This window comes from Cygnus atratus, chromosome Z, assembly GCF_013377495.2.
Source record: "Cygnus atratus isolate AKBS03 ecotype Queensland, Australia chromosome Z, CAtr_DNAZoo_HiC_assembly, whole genome shotgun sequence".
Lineage (NCBI taxonomy): Eukaryota > Metazoa > Chordata > Aves > Anseriformes > Anatidae > Cygnus > Cygnus atratus.
The window spans coordinates 21,378,118-21,394,233 of NC_066396.1; the positions used below are offsets into that span (position 1 = coordinate 21,378,118).

The 16,116-nt window shown below is 34.9% G+C and overlaps 1 protein-coding gene across 1 annotated transcript in view; it reads left to right on the forward strand.

Annotated features, from left to right (window-relative positions):
* Positions 1-16,116, forward strand: part of KIF2A (kinesin family member 2A) — a 60,041-nt gene that overhangs the window by 26,553 nt on the left and 17,372 nt on the right. The window contains 12 exon segments of the mRNA XM_035553684.2: positions 38-92; positions 1,561-1,683; positions 2,264-2,364; positions 4,689-4,784; positions 5,429-5,483; positions 9,394-9,556; positions 12,878-12,959; positions 12,961-12,969; positions 13,109-13,172; positions 13,581-13,672; positions 13,924-14,066; positions 14,815-15,019. Of these exon segments, the coding sequence (XP_035409577.2) occupies positions 38-92; positions 1,561-1,683; positions 2,264-2,364; positions 4,689-4,784; positions 5,429-5,483; positions 9,394-9,556; positions 12,878-12,959; positions 12,961-12,969; positions 13,109-13,172; positions 13,581-13,672; positions 13,924-14,066; positions 14,815-15,019 (1,188 nt within the window).

The following is a 16,116-nucleotide window of genomic DNA, read 5'->3' on the forward strand; positions in this document are numbered from 1 at the left end:
TCAGGTGATCAAATAACAGACATTTCTTTCTTTGTAGAGTCGACGAACTGTGGCAGCTGTTAAGAATGATACTTCTGCCAGAGATAATAGAGGTAATTGTTATATCTGACCATTTCAAGGAAGGAAAAAATATGGAAACGTTTGAATTCCTGCTCATCTAAAATTCTTTAACAGTTCTGCTTTTCTAATTCAGTGTGTACACATGTGACGTGGAGAAGACATGGCACATCATTCCTAGAATTACTGCTATGTGTATTTAGGAATGGATATGTATGAATAATATTTCTCTGCAAGTTTAAGCAATATAGCATCAGGAAAGTTAAGCTGAATGAACTGAAGGTGCAGCAATTTGAAGTTAATTAATTATGCTATTATAAATTATTATAAATCATTATAGATTACGTGTGGACTTTTACAAATTAAAACATCCTCAATTTACTTCAGCTTAATGGAGTGTTTCGATATACTATGAGTAGTGCACATAAAATTCTTACACTTTCAATTTTTTGGCTTAGTTTTCTAACAGTCTGTGTGTAAACATTAATTCAAAGAACACTTTAAACCTACAGGTTATTTCTTTACAGTTAATAGTGAAAAAACTATAAAAACCATAAAAATGTCACAGAATAATAGGTGAAATGAAGTAAGTATTAGATGACTGCAGATGTTACGCATCTGTAATATGGAAAGGAATAGTTATTGCTTATTGTTTTAATTTTCTAACCTGTGCTGAACATAACTAACTTTGGAATGTCATCTCTAAGCTATTAATCAAAGCTGTTACCTTCACTTTCATGCTTTTCTGGCAGAGCTTATTAGTAGCATTTGCAAGAAACTGGCTAGCTGAAGCAGAGGTGCTTGAAGCAACTCTTTGAATAACAACTTACAATATTCAGCTCTGCCAGAGAGGCTTGCATGCTTACTACTCCCACTGCATTCACTGGGAACAGATATCTGCATCTTTAGAAATTGGCATCTCTATCACATATGGAATAAATGCATAAATTTAGGTAGACATGTTGATTGTATCCATATCACTTTCAATATGGTCTCACAAAGGTTTGTTTCTTCCACTTGTAGTTTGAACTGCACTTGGCTGCTTTTCATTTGTTTCCCTGTAGTCCTCCAGATATTGTAGGTTCAATGGGGTGGAACCATTTTTTTAATTTGTAGAGAATATTAAACAGCAGGGCCATTTTCTTGCTGGGTTTTTGGTATAATCACAATATAAATAAAATTACAGCACTGAAAGACTGTGTATCTACAAGTACATTCTTCATTCTGTGTACATATTGTGTAGTATAGTATTTAAAAGTATGCATGGGCAGCATTGGTACTTCATAATTATGTTGCATTGGTATATAACATTAGGATAAAAAAGGCTGCATACCAAATGTCTTTAATAATAGACTTTCCATACATATGACTCTCCTCCGCACTCACTAAATTGTTGTGTCTCAAAAGAGGCCTTGTTTTGTCTTGTCATACTAAAACATTTCAGAATTTGGTAGAAATGTTATTCTTTCACATCTAGATCAGCTTTGTGCTTTTCTTCTGCAGTGGTTGGTTCTGCACGTGCACGGCCCACTCAGCTTCCTGAGCAGTCTTCCTCCTCACAACAGAACGGTAGTGTTTCAGATATATCTCCAGTTCAAGCTGCAAAAAAGGAATTTGGACCCCCTTGTATGTAAATAGTGTATCAAGGATTCTTTCATTCTGGGCATTACATGTACATTCTCTTGGATTATGTTGTTGTCCATAAATGACAAGTGATCTATATATGCAGTTGTCTGTAGGCTTCCTTACAAAGCTTCTTCAGAGCCCTGTGGCTAAACAAATGTTCAGTTTTGTCATAGTTGTGCTAGTGCTTGGAATTTGATTTTCCTTTATCTTTTTTTTTAACCATGAATGTGTGATTTTTTATTTTTATTTTTAATTTGCCTGGACTTGCTTTTAATACAAACCAAGAGATCTCATGTATCTGTCCAAATGTATCTATCCAAATGTTTTTTGAGGGTCATTGTCCTTGTATTTTTGGTTGTGTAGTTATGGTCCCATTCCCATATTTTTTCTAATTTATTTATTCTATGAATTTTAGAAATTAAATTTTTATGCTTATTTTGTAGTAACCCTGATTTCCTTGAAAAAACAGTTGATATAAATAAATGCATTCTAAATATTGATTAATTAATATAATTGTAGTGTAAATACTAAATCCATGCAACACACTGAAAATATTTTAAATTATATCGTTTTCTCTAAGCACGTAGAAAATCTAATTGTGTAAAAGAGGTTGAAAAATTGCAAGAGAAACGTGAAAAAAGAAGGTTACAACAGCAGGAACTTAGAGAAAAAAGAGCGCAGGTTAGTATTTTTAGTTTAGATGGTGCTTTTTTTCATTCTTCAGTAATTTTTATGAACTGTGATAATCTTGAAATTAAAATGATTTCATCCTGCATAGAAGTCTGATAAACCATTTTGTTGCATAGCTGCATTGGTCTCATAGCTATTTATACAGTTTTCCCCCTCTTTTTCTTCCTACACAAATAATTGCTTACAATTACTTAACTTTCCATATGTTATTTCAAAATCAAGTGCTGATGATAGCTGTTTCTTAGGGAAAATATGTTGATAAAAATAATCAAGGCTTTGGCTTTTAGATAAGGCTTTTATTCTACAGAAGATGTTTCAACATTATAATAAATTGTTCCTTATGATCTTTGATGCTTTGTAGGAGATGTATTTAAGGCTCAAATTCAAACAGTGTTTTTTTCTTCTTCTTTAAACCTGTCTAGGAATTTATAGGAGATGTATTTAAGGGTCAAATTTGAACAGCGATTATTTTTCTTTTTTCATCTTTAAACCTGTCTAGGAATTTATAGGTTAGCTTTGTATTGTGCAGGCAGGTTGGCAGTGAGCTGTTAGAAATTTGTGTGAAAGTTGCTAATCCTGTGAGAAAAATCTCTAAATATTAAATGACTTTCTGTCACAGTAGTGTAAAAGCTTTAGCAAAACTTGTAGTGTAGTCTTGTTGGCAGGCTTGTGCTTATGGGTTAATCTCTCTAAAGAGATGCTACCAATCTGCTACTGACATGAGAAGTACCACCACTTAGTAAATACTTCAGACAGTTTAAATTTACTTCATGGTTTAATGATGTTTCTAAGCTGACCTAAAATGACCTATGTTGAATTCACATTCTCTAATTTTCACCCACTTAAACAAATGAAAAATATCACTATGTCTTTATGTGTGAGGAACAATTAATTTTTGGTTTATATCATAAAATTATTTGACATGGTGCTACACCTAAAATATTCATTGTATCTCACTTCTGTGAATACTGCCTTTGAACCTAAGTCTTAAACTTCTGTATGAGAAAGTTGTGGTTGCCTTGATGACCTCTCTGTATCTGTGCTTTCTGGTGCTTTGCGTGTTCCGTTGTGAAATGCAGCACTGTTTGCTAGTGGGCAAGAAACCACTGTCTTCTAGTGGGCAAGACCTTTAAATAGAATTTGAATAACACTAGGCAAATACTTTTTCCATAATAAGCAATATTTCTTTCTGAATTTTAGAAAGAAACGTTTCAGCAGTAATACATTTTGTGTGGACTTACTGTAAGCAGTTTTAAGTTCATAGTAGTCAGAGTGGAGAACATAAAAGTGTAGTCAACTTCTGATTACCACATCACAGATTTATCTGAGATGGGGATCAACTCCGTCACAGATGCACAGATATCTGATGTTTCAGCTTGTTAACCTCAGTGCATTGCTTTCTGGAAGTGGCTGTGCTGCCTCCACAATCTGCTGTGGTCCAGAAGGAGTTTTAGCTTATTTGTGGGGAGCCATACAAAGCGCAGTAAGGTCTGAGGACCAGAGTTGGCTATGTATGGTATCAATAGGATGTCGCCAAACTGTAAAAATTGGTATTTTAGGAAAAGATATTTGAGTAATTCTGCAGCCTGCCCGGCTCTACACCTCTGACTTAGCAAGGCTTAGGTGGGCTCCGTGCATGAGCTCTTGCATGTCCTTTTGCTACGGTACTTGTGGCTCCAGGTTTAGGGGTAGGAGGGCTTGTGAGCCTGGATGTAGCATATCACGTGTCTTTGGGATAGCTTCTGCTTCTGGGGCCTCTTGGAGTGTTGGAAGACGGTTGGACTTGATGACTGTAGAGGTCTTCTCCAACCATAATTCTATGATTCTAAGAGTTTCCAGTGCATTCAAGTCGCTGTAGAAGTTAACTAGGATCAACGTCCTTTAGCCATCTCACTTAGAGCAGCTGGGATACCTGCACAGTCCTCTGCAGGCTATTTTATGCCTATATAGTTGTCTATCCATTTGTTTTTTGGCCAGTGTTATCTCAGGTTAAGAGGCGTTGACTGCATGTACTGCCTGTTGTTGTGAAGTTGTTTGGTAGTGTTTCTTTAATGTGTTGATTCTGACAAAAGTGGGAGTCATTTTTCTTCCTTGAGTAGACTTGTAGTGAGTCCTCAATTAAAAAGTGTTTTTGACAACCAAAAATATTAAATAAAGGTCATATAATGACCATAAAATTTCCTTTCTGATCAGTAAATGACCTACATCAGAACATCAGTTAATATGTATTTTTCTTTATGAGTGAATTCAGAACTTATGTAAATTAGCCCATTTCAGGAAAATAATGTAAAAAATTCTGTTGCTTGCTTCTCTAGGATGTTGATGCTACAAACCCAAATTATGAAATTATGTGTATGATAAGAGATTTCAGGGGAAGTTTGGATTATAGACCGTTGACAACTGCAGATCCTGTAAGTACCCTAGGCAACGTGGAAATTTTTTTATCCTTCTGTATTTTTTCTATGGGTTTTTAATTTTTTTTTCCAATGTATGACTATACTTCTGTCTGTAAACATGAAAAATAAGTTGCTTAGTATGTATTAGTGTTCTTTATAGCACGGATTTATTTTTTTCTGCATTTTCTTCGGGTGCTAAGTGATGTGCACACAAAACACTTGGGTTTCTTTGAAAAACCTTGTGGAGTGTAAAGATGAATATTTGATATTTCAAGGTGATGAGGGCCTTTGATTTTCAGGGAAGTCAGGGGAATCCTTAAATGACTTTATCAGATGTTTGTGGAAATCTGAGACCCTAACAATTTCCATCAATAACATATCCACCCTGTTACAGCTGGATTTGCTTGCTGTAAGTTGTATCTAATACTCTACAGAAACCAGTCACTATCTGCACAGTTTTTTTATCCTTAATGTATGGCTCTCCCTTTCAGTTTCTTGGTTATTGTGCAGATGCAATGGGCTTTTGCTCATTCAGATGACTCACTGTATTGGAAATTTCTCTTCATTTATATGATTGGTTAATTACTTCAAAAGTAGAGGTAACGTATCCTATAACTGGAACTGAAGTATAGTTTACTGATAGATTCTTTCCTTTGTAGATTGATGAGCACAGGATATGTGTTTGTGTACGAAAACGACCACTCAATAAAAAAGGTATGACCATTTAACATTTTGCAGAATTCTTTCTCTGAAAAGCTGCTTCTGATAGTTATATTATTCATACTGAAGAGGTCTAGAAATACTGATCAAAGGTGAAACTACACTAGTACTAGCCAATATGTATGAGGGACCCAGACAATTCATAGATTTATCATAACCTGGATAAAGTCAGGGGGAAAAGTAGTTTAAACTGTCACAGTTTTCTGGATTGGGAGTAGAGGCACAGAGACTGCAATTTTGTTCCAAGGTCATCTAAGGTGTATTTAGTTGGTTTGGACATCAATTCTGCTATAATTTCCTGAGTAATCTTACAGTTGTGTTAGAATCACCATTCTTTTAAACTATCCTTTAAGTAGTCTCCTGATCAGTGAGCTACCCAATGAAAGCTTTTCTACACATTTTTTTATACATGTATTTTTTTTATGTATTTTCAAGTGGACCTAAATAAGACGTTTAGAACAATTCAGGTGGTATGTACATGTTGGTGTCCTATGACACTTTAGGCACCCATAAGTATCTAAGGCATCCTCATAGGGCTTGTGGGTTACAGACAAATTGGAGACTCATCTGTAATTGCATCTGAGGATTGGGCAAGATATCCTGGGGCATATGAAGTGGCACTAACCACCTGTTTTTAGGTACTGGAATCATTCCCTAGTGACATCTTTGTATATATGAGTAGTATATATACACACTTCCTGCCTGCTCCTTAGGCTGGAGACAATATTCCCCAAATTGTGTAGGTTTTCAACTCCAGTAAATGCCAGTCTTCTCATGATGAAGAGAAATGGGAAAGTGAGAACTGCAAATATTTCTGGATTGAAACCCATCTGAATTCAGCACCATTTTAAGCTGATTTCTATCTTGAAGGATGTTTCTTCCTTTCCCTTTTTGTATATATGTGGTTTAGCTAAAGGACTCAAAGAGCATCACACTGACTATGAAACAACAAGAGATGTATTTAGTATTTTTGTACTGTCAGAGCTACACATTAAGGATTATGTGGAGCAAGCATTTCCGGAGCAATATGCGAGAACTGTACAGGAAAGAGAAAACATATTGATGTCAATATATAGTTAATGTTATTTTTCCTTCCACAAAATACATCAGAGTTGCTGCTTCTACATTTTTTTCACTTTTAAGTTAATATATACATATATATATATAATAATCTAAAAGGAATGCATAACCTCAAAAGCTGGTTAATTTAAATTATTTTTCACAATCTGTATAATAAGGATATTCAATGCACAAATCTGTTAGCAGTTCAATTTCTGTTTTAGCCTTGAAGGTTATCTGTAATAAAATTTGACTTAGAAATCTAATACATTTTGGGAGAAACATTGCCTTCTACCTGCACAGAAGGTGGACAAAGTGAAATTATAGTAAATGACATCAAGTTGTCGTAAGGCTAAGCTGGGATTCAAAAGTAGTACTTCAAACTGTGTAAGTTGCAGACCTTAGGTATTAGTGGTTAGAAGCTGTTGAGAAATTATTTCTGAAGAGTTTGTTGGAATCACAAAATCAGAGAATGTCTGAGGCTGGAAGGAGCCTCTGAAGATCATCTAGTCCAATGCCCCTGCCAAGCAGGATCACCTAGAGCACTTTGTGCAGGATGGCATCTGGGTGGGTTTTGAATATCTCCAGAGAAGGAGACCACAACCTCTCTGGGCAACCTGTTCCAATGCTTTGTCACCCTCACAGTAAAGAAGTGCCCCCTCATATTCTGCCAGAACCTCCTGTGCTTCAGCTTGTACATTTGTACCCGTTGCCTCTTGTCCTGTTGCTGGGCACAACTGAAAAGAGACGGGCTCCATCCACTCGACACTCCAGATATTAATACAGATTGATGAGGTCTCCCCTCAGTCTTCTCTCTTCCCAGCTAAACAGGCCCAGCTCTCTCAGCCTGTCCTCATATGACAGGTGCTCCAGTCCTGTCATAACCTTCGTAGCTCTCCTTTAGACTCCCTCCAGTAGCTCCATGTCTCTCTTGTACTGGGGAGCCCAGAACTGGACACAGCACTCCAGGTGTTGCCTTGAAGATGAGTGCCTAAGTAAAAGTGAAGCTGACACTAAAGCTGTTTTGTATTTTTTAAAATAAGCTTCTCTCTTAGACTGGGAAGGAACCACAGAGATAATCCAGTAGTCCTATGATACACTCTTCTGAAAAGATGTATTTTATTTTTGAGAATTCATAAGAAGCAGTATTTCTCATGCCACATTTTTAAAATTGAAGAGTATGAAAGAATTGAAAGACTAAAATTGAAAAGCACAAACGAATATTATTCTGTAAAACCCAAAGAGAAAAAATAAAAAATAGTTCGTTTCCTTTATTATTGCAATAACAATACATCAAAAATAGTACCTTTCCCTTTTCATGTTCTGTATTTTGGAATTCTGTAAGGTGCTCAAATTATGCAATAGAAATCAATTGTACGAATTTATGTCAGTCTCTCACAAACACAGGTGTATCACCATAGTCTTTGGATATTCCCAGCACTGATAATTTTGTGGACTGACTTTTTAGGAAGTAGGTCTTCAGGTTGATAATTTAAATTTTTATTTCAGTGAGGTATATTTACAGTTGAGAAATGGGTATGGTGGGTTTTATAAACACTATTGCACATTTTCATCAGCAAGGAATACAGGTTGTCCTAATAATTACCCGGGAGCACGTAAATGTCTTATTCCAAACAATTTTTTAAGAAATAACAGATTTGACTGCTTTAACTGAAAAAGATTTTTGTGTAAATAATTAGCCTTCATATATCCCTTTTAACCAGTGTTCTTTATTTCTTCTCTGTGATTACTGCAGAATAATTACATTTTACTTCATTGCAGTGCAGTTGAAATTTTGATTATATTGTGAATTGAATGCATACTTGTGTTGGTGTGTTATGTCATGAAGTGGTAAGCATTGTACAGTTTGATAAGTTTGTTAACTGATGAAAAGATTTCTATCTGATTGTGTAAAGCCACATCTAATGCTTGAACTGCATGCCTTACAAAATTTTACATAGAAATGCAAGCAGGACACATTATTGATCTTGACTGTACACACAAAAGATCTTAATTTTTGTGCATATCGTGGATCGCTGGGTTCTCTGTATTTTGCTGACTCATATCTCCTACAACAACTAGCTGTAAATTGTAATGCACTGTGGTAATTATAACCTGGGAACTCACTATTGAAATCACAACTAGATAGCTTTTGTTCATTCCCAATGATAGGAAGCATCATTAGCATTTTCAGCTTTCTGCTTACAAGATAATTTTTCGAAAGTATTTAACTGTAGAGAAATTCTACATTAAAGACCTATGCTTTAGGTTCCAGAAGGAATATACAAATGGAAGTCTCTAAGTAGAATGAAAGCAATATTTTCATTTTTGGAAGCTGTGAACATATTACTATAACATTAAGATTTACAGAAAATAAAAGCAAAATTTTACAATCAAGAAGATTCTGCTAAGCATGTTGGACAGTACAAGTAGACTGCAGTGTTCAGTTTCTCCAGAAGAGAACTTACTTAGAAAAAACTCACAAGGTATGGTAGTAATCTGTAAAAAGAGTTTATAAGACCTGGGAAAAGAACTTAAATCCATGAAAAGTGTTATTATTATAGACTATACAACAAGCTATAATTAGTGATCTTTCTTTATCTAATCAACTTTGTAACACTTCTCTTAAATTTCTAGCAATTGCTAGGATAGGATGAATAGACTTCCGAAATGAAATTTCTAACTTAGAAGATTACTATCTAGGTATCAGAAGCCCTAGTCTACTGCACTGTTGTTACTTGGAGGAGCTGTGTTATCTGAGATGTTACAGGAATATAAACAATGAAAAACGATGTAAAAAATGATGTGTTGCTAGTTAAATATATATATTTCACTTATTTTATAGAAACTTTAATGAAAGACCTTGATGTAATAACAATTCCTAGTAAAGATGTTGTGATGGTACATGAGCCAAAACAAAAGGTGGATTTAACAAGGTACCTAGAAAACCAAACTTTTCGTTTTGATTATGCCTTTGATGACACGGCTCCTAATGAAATGGTTTACAGGTATGTGTAAATGCTTTTTTTTTTTCTTCTGTGAATATTTTTTTATTTTATCTCTCATTTATCTCCCATGTCAGTAACTGGGTCATGGACCTGACCCCTGTTCTCTGTTATCAGATATGTATATTGCTACCTCCATTCTTTTGTCTGTATACTCATATTTTAACTCTGCTTATCCTGAATTTTTCATCTGCAATGTCATCTCCATTTCCACTTCTGTTGACCTCAGTTCTGTTCTCAGTCTTTCTCCAAGCCCAGACTTGCCAGACAGTGTGTATTACCTGCCTTCTCAGCCAGTGAATATTTGAACAACTTCATTGCTACTCCATCCACCTCAGTGTTATTTTCTTATTAATTAGTATGTGCACGGCACCTGGAGCTTGAGTCATTGCTTTTGGTCTTCAGGAAGCTTGGAATAAAAGGGCAGCACCAGCCCCAAATACCGTGCTGTTTGAATATAAGATAATTAACTTCTGGAAACAAATCAGAAGAGGGTGGAGAAAAGTACAAAAAAAGAGCATTGCTGTGTTTTTCGTATTGCTGAGGTTCCTGAGCTGTTGGAAGAGGTCTAACTGATGTAACGCAGACCTACATGGAAGCTAATTTATTTTGTTCAAAATCCTATAGCTTTCTGATTAAAAAAAAAAAAAAAAAGCAGCAAAGATGCACACACACACAGCTCCAAGGTATTTGGATCTCTTTTTTCCTTTATTCTTCCATTTTACTTCCACGACTGTCACAGAATAATGCACACAACACTTCAAAAACTTGTTTAGAAGTAGCTGTTTGCATTCTACCTGTCACTGAATGGATTAGATACACTAGCAGGCAAAGTTATGACATTAGGATAGGTCATAATTTTGGTATACAGTCTAAATATTGTGATGCATTTTGTGAGGAATATTGATATTAGAATGGAATTTGATGATTTAACTTCTTATGCTTGGAGAGTGCTTTCTATAACCCTAAGGAGTATATATTAATTTAATATACTAATGATAGTTTTTAATCCAAAAGTTACAAAGTCAAAGTTGGCATCATATTCTGGTTGACTGTGGATGCTAACATGCTGTCATTGGATAAGTGAAAATACATAATGAAATATTTATTAAAAAGCCTTGAAAATGAAAATTTGAGTCCTGCGGTTGATAAAATTAGCAGAAGGATAGCAAAATGCAAATCTCCTTAGTCTGTTAGTTTAAAAGACTTTCATTAGTGTAAACTGAAGCAAAGCTATGCCCTTGGAGATTTCTCTCTAATGTTTGTCCATTGGTGACTTCTTTTCTTTCTTCACATGGAAGAGCTGTGGCAGAGCCTTGTGAAGTTTGCCTCTTGCAATGGTTTTCCTCCTGCTTAACAACCAGTTCTTTAATCTCTCTTTAATCTTTCCTGTTAGTCCTCATTTATCGTTGTGAGCATAGTGTTTAATTGTGAAAGGTGTTTTTGGCATACAGCGTTACCATATTTTAAAGTTCAGTTTCTTCTGGATGGTTTTTATTAGTTACATAATAAATTAATGGTAATATGAGAAAATATTGAAATATGTTTGTACTCAGCCTGAAACAATAAATCTCTGGCCTTTGTAGTAGTGAACGGTTTTTTTCTTCTTCCTCAGATGGCACAATATTGATTATTACTTGAAGGATAGTTTGCTTCAAGGTCTTCTGTTATAACTGAATTAAGAGCAAGACAGGTGTCATAGTAGGCTCCCACAGTGGGGAACAAAAAAATAGTATGACTAGTTACTCCAGTTTTCTTCAGTATGATAAAATTAATGTATTTCTATACTGGAAAAAATTTTTCAGTTTGTCAGGAAAAAATCTAATACTCCATTTTAGTAGTTTAATTTTGCCTAATTTGTATTTTAAGTATTTTGTGTCCTTGAGCCACAAAACTGAGTTGCAAGTTGTTTTTTTTTTTTTTTTTTTTTTTAATGTTAAAAACCTTTTAACACTAGTTTGCATGGGTATGCATTTTGAATATTTAAAGGAGAAACAAAGTTTATATATCTAAAAGATTAAGATTGCAAAGGAAGGTTCTAGTAGAAGGAAAGTTGGACTGCCTTTGGCTTGGTAACATTTGGAATTGTATAACGCTTTATGAAAACATTTCTAGTTACGATTGTATTCTGTCTTCTTTTAAAATAGATAATATTAATACCACTTTTTATAAATCAAAATGCATAATTTCAAACTCAACAGAGATAATGGAGTATGCTTCTTAGGAAGATAGGCTTCTTGAAATTTATATTCCAAATTTAAAAGAACAAGCAGAGAGATGGAAATATCCTCTTGAGGACAAATGAAGTATATGCTTGGAGGAAATAAAAAAGAAAGACTAAGGCTGATCAAAAGTCATCTGGTGCATTCATTTTTATTTATTTTTTTTAATGATGATTCTGTTACATTTTGTATAACCCTTGGCTGCTGAATGGGTTGATCTTGCCTGTATGCTTTTTGTAAGTAATTTTGTGTTTGTTCCAAAGTGGAATAAAAGGACACATCTGGAAGAAGTTTAGAAAGAGAGCATTTAGAAGTATATTGCAGAGACTCTTAGTATAATTATTTAATAGACATAACCCTCCATTAGGTTACACTTTGCTTTTCAAGATATTTCATGAAGTAACAGTGATAAACATCTAGCATTAGGAATAGTAACAGGATATGTTTTTTAAAAGCAGAAGTTAATCCTTTAAAATAGAAAGATAATACTTTGGGAAAGTATTTTTGACACATCAAGTAATACCTCAGGTATCACTAGATTTTTCTGTTCTGATGAGTTTGGTTATACATCTTCTTGAGCCTTTTCTCAGCATATGTATGTTCTCAAGATACTAAGAATCTCAATGCTGTTTTGGCCGTCTGTCTTATAAAATTAATGTTAGAAGCTGATTTAGAAAGAAAAGAAAGAATTAAAAAAACAACGTAGAGGAATTTTTGTATTGGCAAAACTTAAGTATTTATCTATTCTCTTCTCCCGCTCCCATATTTTCTAATGCTGTCTATTTTTTTTAGGAAGCTGTAGACTCCATGTAGTAAGCTGTGCTGTATTGCATTATTAAAACAAAGGATTTTTTTTTCCTCAGGGTTTAAAGGAGGATTATATTGTTGTAGAATAAATGGGAGACACCTTTTAGCTTTTGTTTAATGTTTTAGGATATTTTAATGCCTTAGAGCTGTATTAGCTCTAATTTGGAGATGTTCTTTGGCATCTCAGAGTACAGACCCAGTTCTGTCATTTCTGGCCTTAAAATGTATGTTGTCCCTGTGGTAGTGGCAACTTCAAGTGTTTCATTTTCTTACATACTATTTTTTTGCATTCAAGGTTTACAGCTCGACCATTAGTGGAGACCATATTTGAAAGGGGAATGGCCACTTGTTTTGCATATGGGCAAACAGGCAGTGGAAAAAACCCATGTAAGTGTTTCTTCTACATGTCAGCAATACACCGTTTTTTATGTACAATGCACTTGGTTAAATTCTAATAAGTAGCAAATATGTAAGTTACAGTTTTGTGACTTTTAGTGTTTTTTGTTGTTGTTGTTTTTCAATGTAGACTATGGGTGGTGACTTTTCAGGAAAGAACCAAGATTGTTCAAAGGGAATATATGCACTTGCAGGTGAGACTTTATTGGTTTGTTGGCTTTTTGCAAATTAGTTGAGGTCAATAGATTTTCTGCTTCTTATTGTGCAAATATAAGGTTCTACATATTTTGTGTTACAGTAGGGATTTCGTAATATACAAAGTAGTTCCGAGATGTGTAGTCTTTACCCTGTAAAGGACATATAGATTATTTCCAAAATGTAATAATACTAATGATTAATTGAGTTTACTATTTGGGGTCTTCAGCATCTTCCAATATAATCAGGCAGTTTAAATACAGTGTTTTAGACTTGGTGACTGACCCTATTTGCTATACTTGCAAATTATGAGAGTTGCTGTATAATAGACTATTATATATTAACGAGTCTTTACTAAATGAAAATACATAACTAGATTTCATTTTAATTTGGAAATATATTCACAGCTCGAGATGTCTTTTTAATGCTAAAGAAGCCAAACTATAAGAAGTTAGAACTTCAAGTATATGCAACATTTTTTGAAATCTACAGTGGTAAGGTGAGTACCTGATCTCTTGTTTGTGAAAAAGCACTTCCTCAAAGAGATTGTGAGCTTGTTATGTAAAAGGTTTTTTTTTTTGTCTCCTTTTTGTTCTGAAAGCTTTATTTCAAATAATTCTTCACAATTCCCTTCCAATCATTTTTTTTTTTTTGCATGGGATACTTTGCATATTTTGATATGGGATTTGAAACAAGTGTCTTCTAAAATTCCTCTTTAACTGTTCTGTTTCCCCCCCCCCCCTCCCAAAGGTTTTTGACTTGTTGAACAGGAAGACAAAATTAAGAGTATTAGAAGATGGTAAACAGCAAGTCCAGGTGGTGGGATTACAGGAACGGGAAGTCAAATGTGTTGAAGATGTTCTTAAGCTTATTGAAATAGGCAACAGCTGCAGGTATCTCCCATAGCTTCCACCAATTTTTCATTGTAAATTAAAGAATCAGAACATCAGTTAATTTCTCTGTGTCTGCATAGTGATTGCTTTTTAATATACAATGGGGTTTCTAATGATATGATGTAGGCTGCAAGTAATCAATCTGCCAGCCTTTTGAATAAGATAGTTTAGACTTTCTCAGTCTCCTAGAGAGAAATAAGAACTGACTTTTCTATAGGATATGAACTGTGTGCATTTATGTAACCAGATTACTGACTTAAATTCACATTGTTTTTAATCTGGAGTACTGCCAAATTCTTCAGTTGTAAAAGGCCTTGATGTATAGTGACAGAGGTTAAGCATAAAACTTTTATTTTGTGTTAAAATCAAGCTTCCTTGTTTTTAAAATTAGCCTTTTGCACAGACTGCTGCGTGATCATTTAAAAATGACATTGGCGTTTTACATGTAAACTCTCTGATGATCTGAAATCTTTGAAGATCTCATTATTCTTGCTTTTAAGACTCAGGTAAAATACTGTAAATCTTCCATTTCTATATGAAGAGATGGAAACATAGGTATAACTGTACTATATACATCAACTTATTAGGGTTATATCTCCAGTCTCCATTAGTATGTTAGACATGCTGTCAGTATATGTAAGAAGATACAGGACTCTGCCTTGAAAAAACTACTCCTAGGGTAGTAGGTTTAACATGTGTGGTCCTTCATGTCTTCATATGTCCTCCCCATCTCTCCTTTTGTTTTAAGGACATCTGGTCAGACATCTGCAAATGCACACTCATCTCGAAGCCATGCAGTGTTTCAGATTATCCTCCGAAGGAAAGGGAAATTGCATGGTAAATTTTCTCTGATTGATTTGGCTGGAAATGAAAGAGGAGCAGATACTTCCAGTGCAGACAGACAGACAAGGCTGGAAGGTGCTGAAATTAACAAGAGCCTTTTAGCACTCAAGGTAACTGAAATGTTTCCATTGCGTTTGAGTAGGTGGAAGCTTTCTACATTTAATAGCAATGACTATTAAAATGACTGTTTTTGAAGGCTTTGCTTGTCTACATTGTCTACTGATGTGACAGGTAAAATAATGTATTGATTTTTCCTCTAAATGCCTGAAGGAACACCTGGTAATTACCAAGCAGAAACATTGCAGAAACATTGTGCTATCAACTTTCATACAGTTTTAAAAACAAAACAAAACAACTTGGTTTTAAGACTTTTCTGATATATACCTAAAATGAGAGCAGATGGGAGGAGAACTGACTGACTTTGATACTCAAGGTCTGAAGTAGAATCATAGAATCATTAAGGTTGGAAAAGACCTCCAAGATCATCTGGTCCAACCATCCCCCTACTACCAATGTCACCCACTAAACCATGTCCCTAAGCACCACGTCCAACCTTTCCTTAAACACCCCCAGGGACGGTGATTCCACCACCTCCCTGGGCAACCCGTTCCAATGCCTGACTGCTCTGAGAATAAATGTCTCCTCATTTCCAACCTGAACCTCCCCTGGCTCAACTTGAGGCCATTCCCTCTAGCCCTGTCATTATTTCTCTGCGAGAAGAGGCCAACCCCCACCTCCCCACACCGTCCTTTCAGGGAGTTGTAGAGAGCAGTAAGGTCTCCCCTGAGCCTCCTCTTCTCCAGATTAAACAACCCCAGTGCCCTCAGCTGCTCCATCTCAGGATATTATTTTTTTTAAAAGAGATTTTTAAAAAGGTAAATAATAAAGTTACCTTTATGGCATATTTGTTTACTGAATTGATTGAATAAAACTGTTTTGTTTTCCTTGTATTTAAGTTACTTGCTGATATTGTTCTGGCTAATGTCTTCAGCGAACATACAACATAGATCAGTTTCATCCAACACATCGTTTTTAATTACAGTGAAAAGTTCTTCTGGTGCTGTATTGGTAGCTGTGATCTAAATTAAACGGAGAAGGGGAAATAAAAATTAGTGGAGGTCTTGCAGAAGTCTTAAAGCAGTATGATAAGATATAACTGTTTCAAAATATGTTAATTTTCTGTTTTTCGTGTGCCTCCAAAAACATT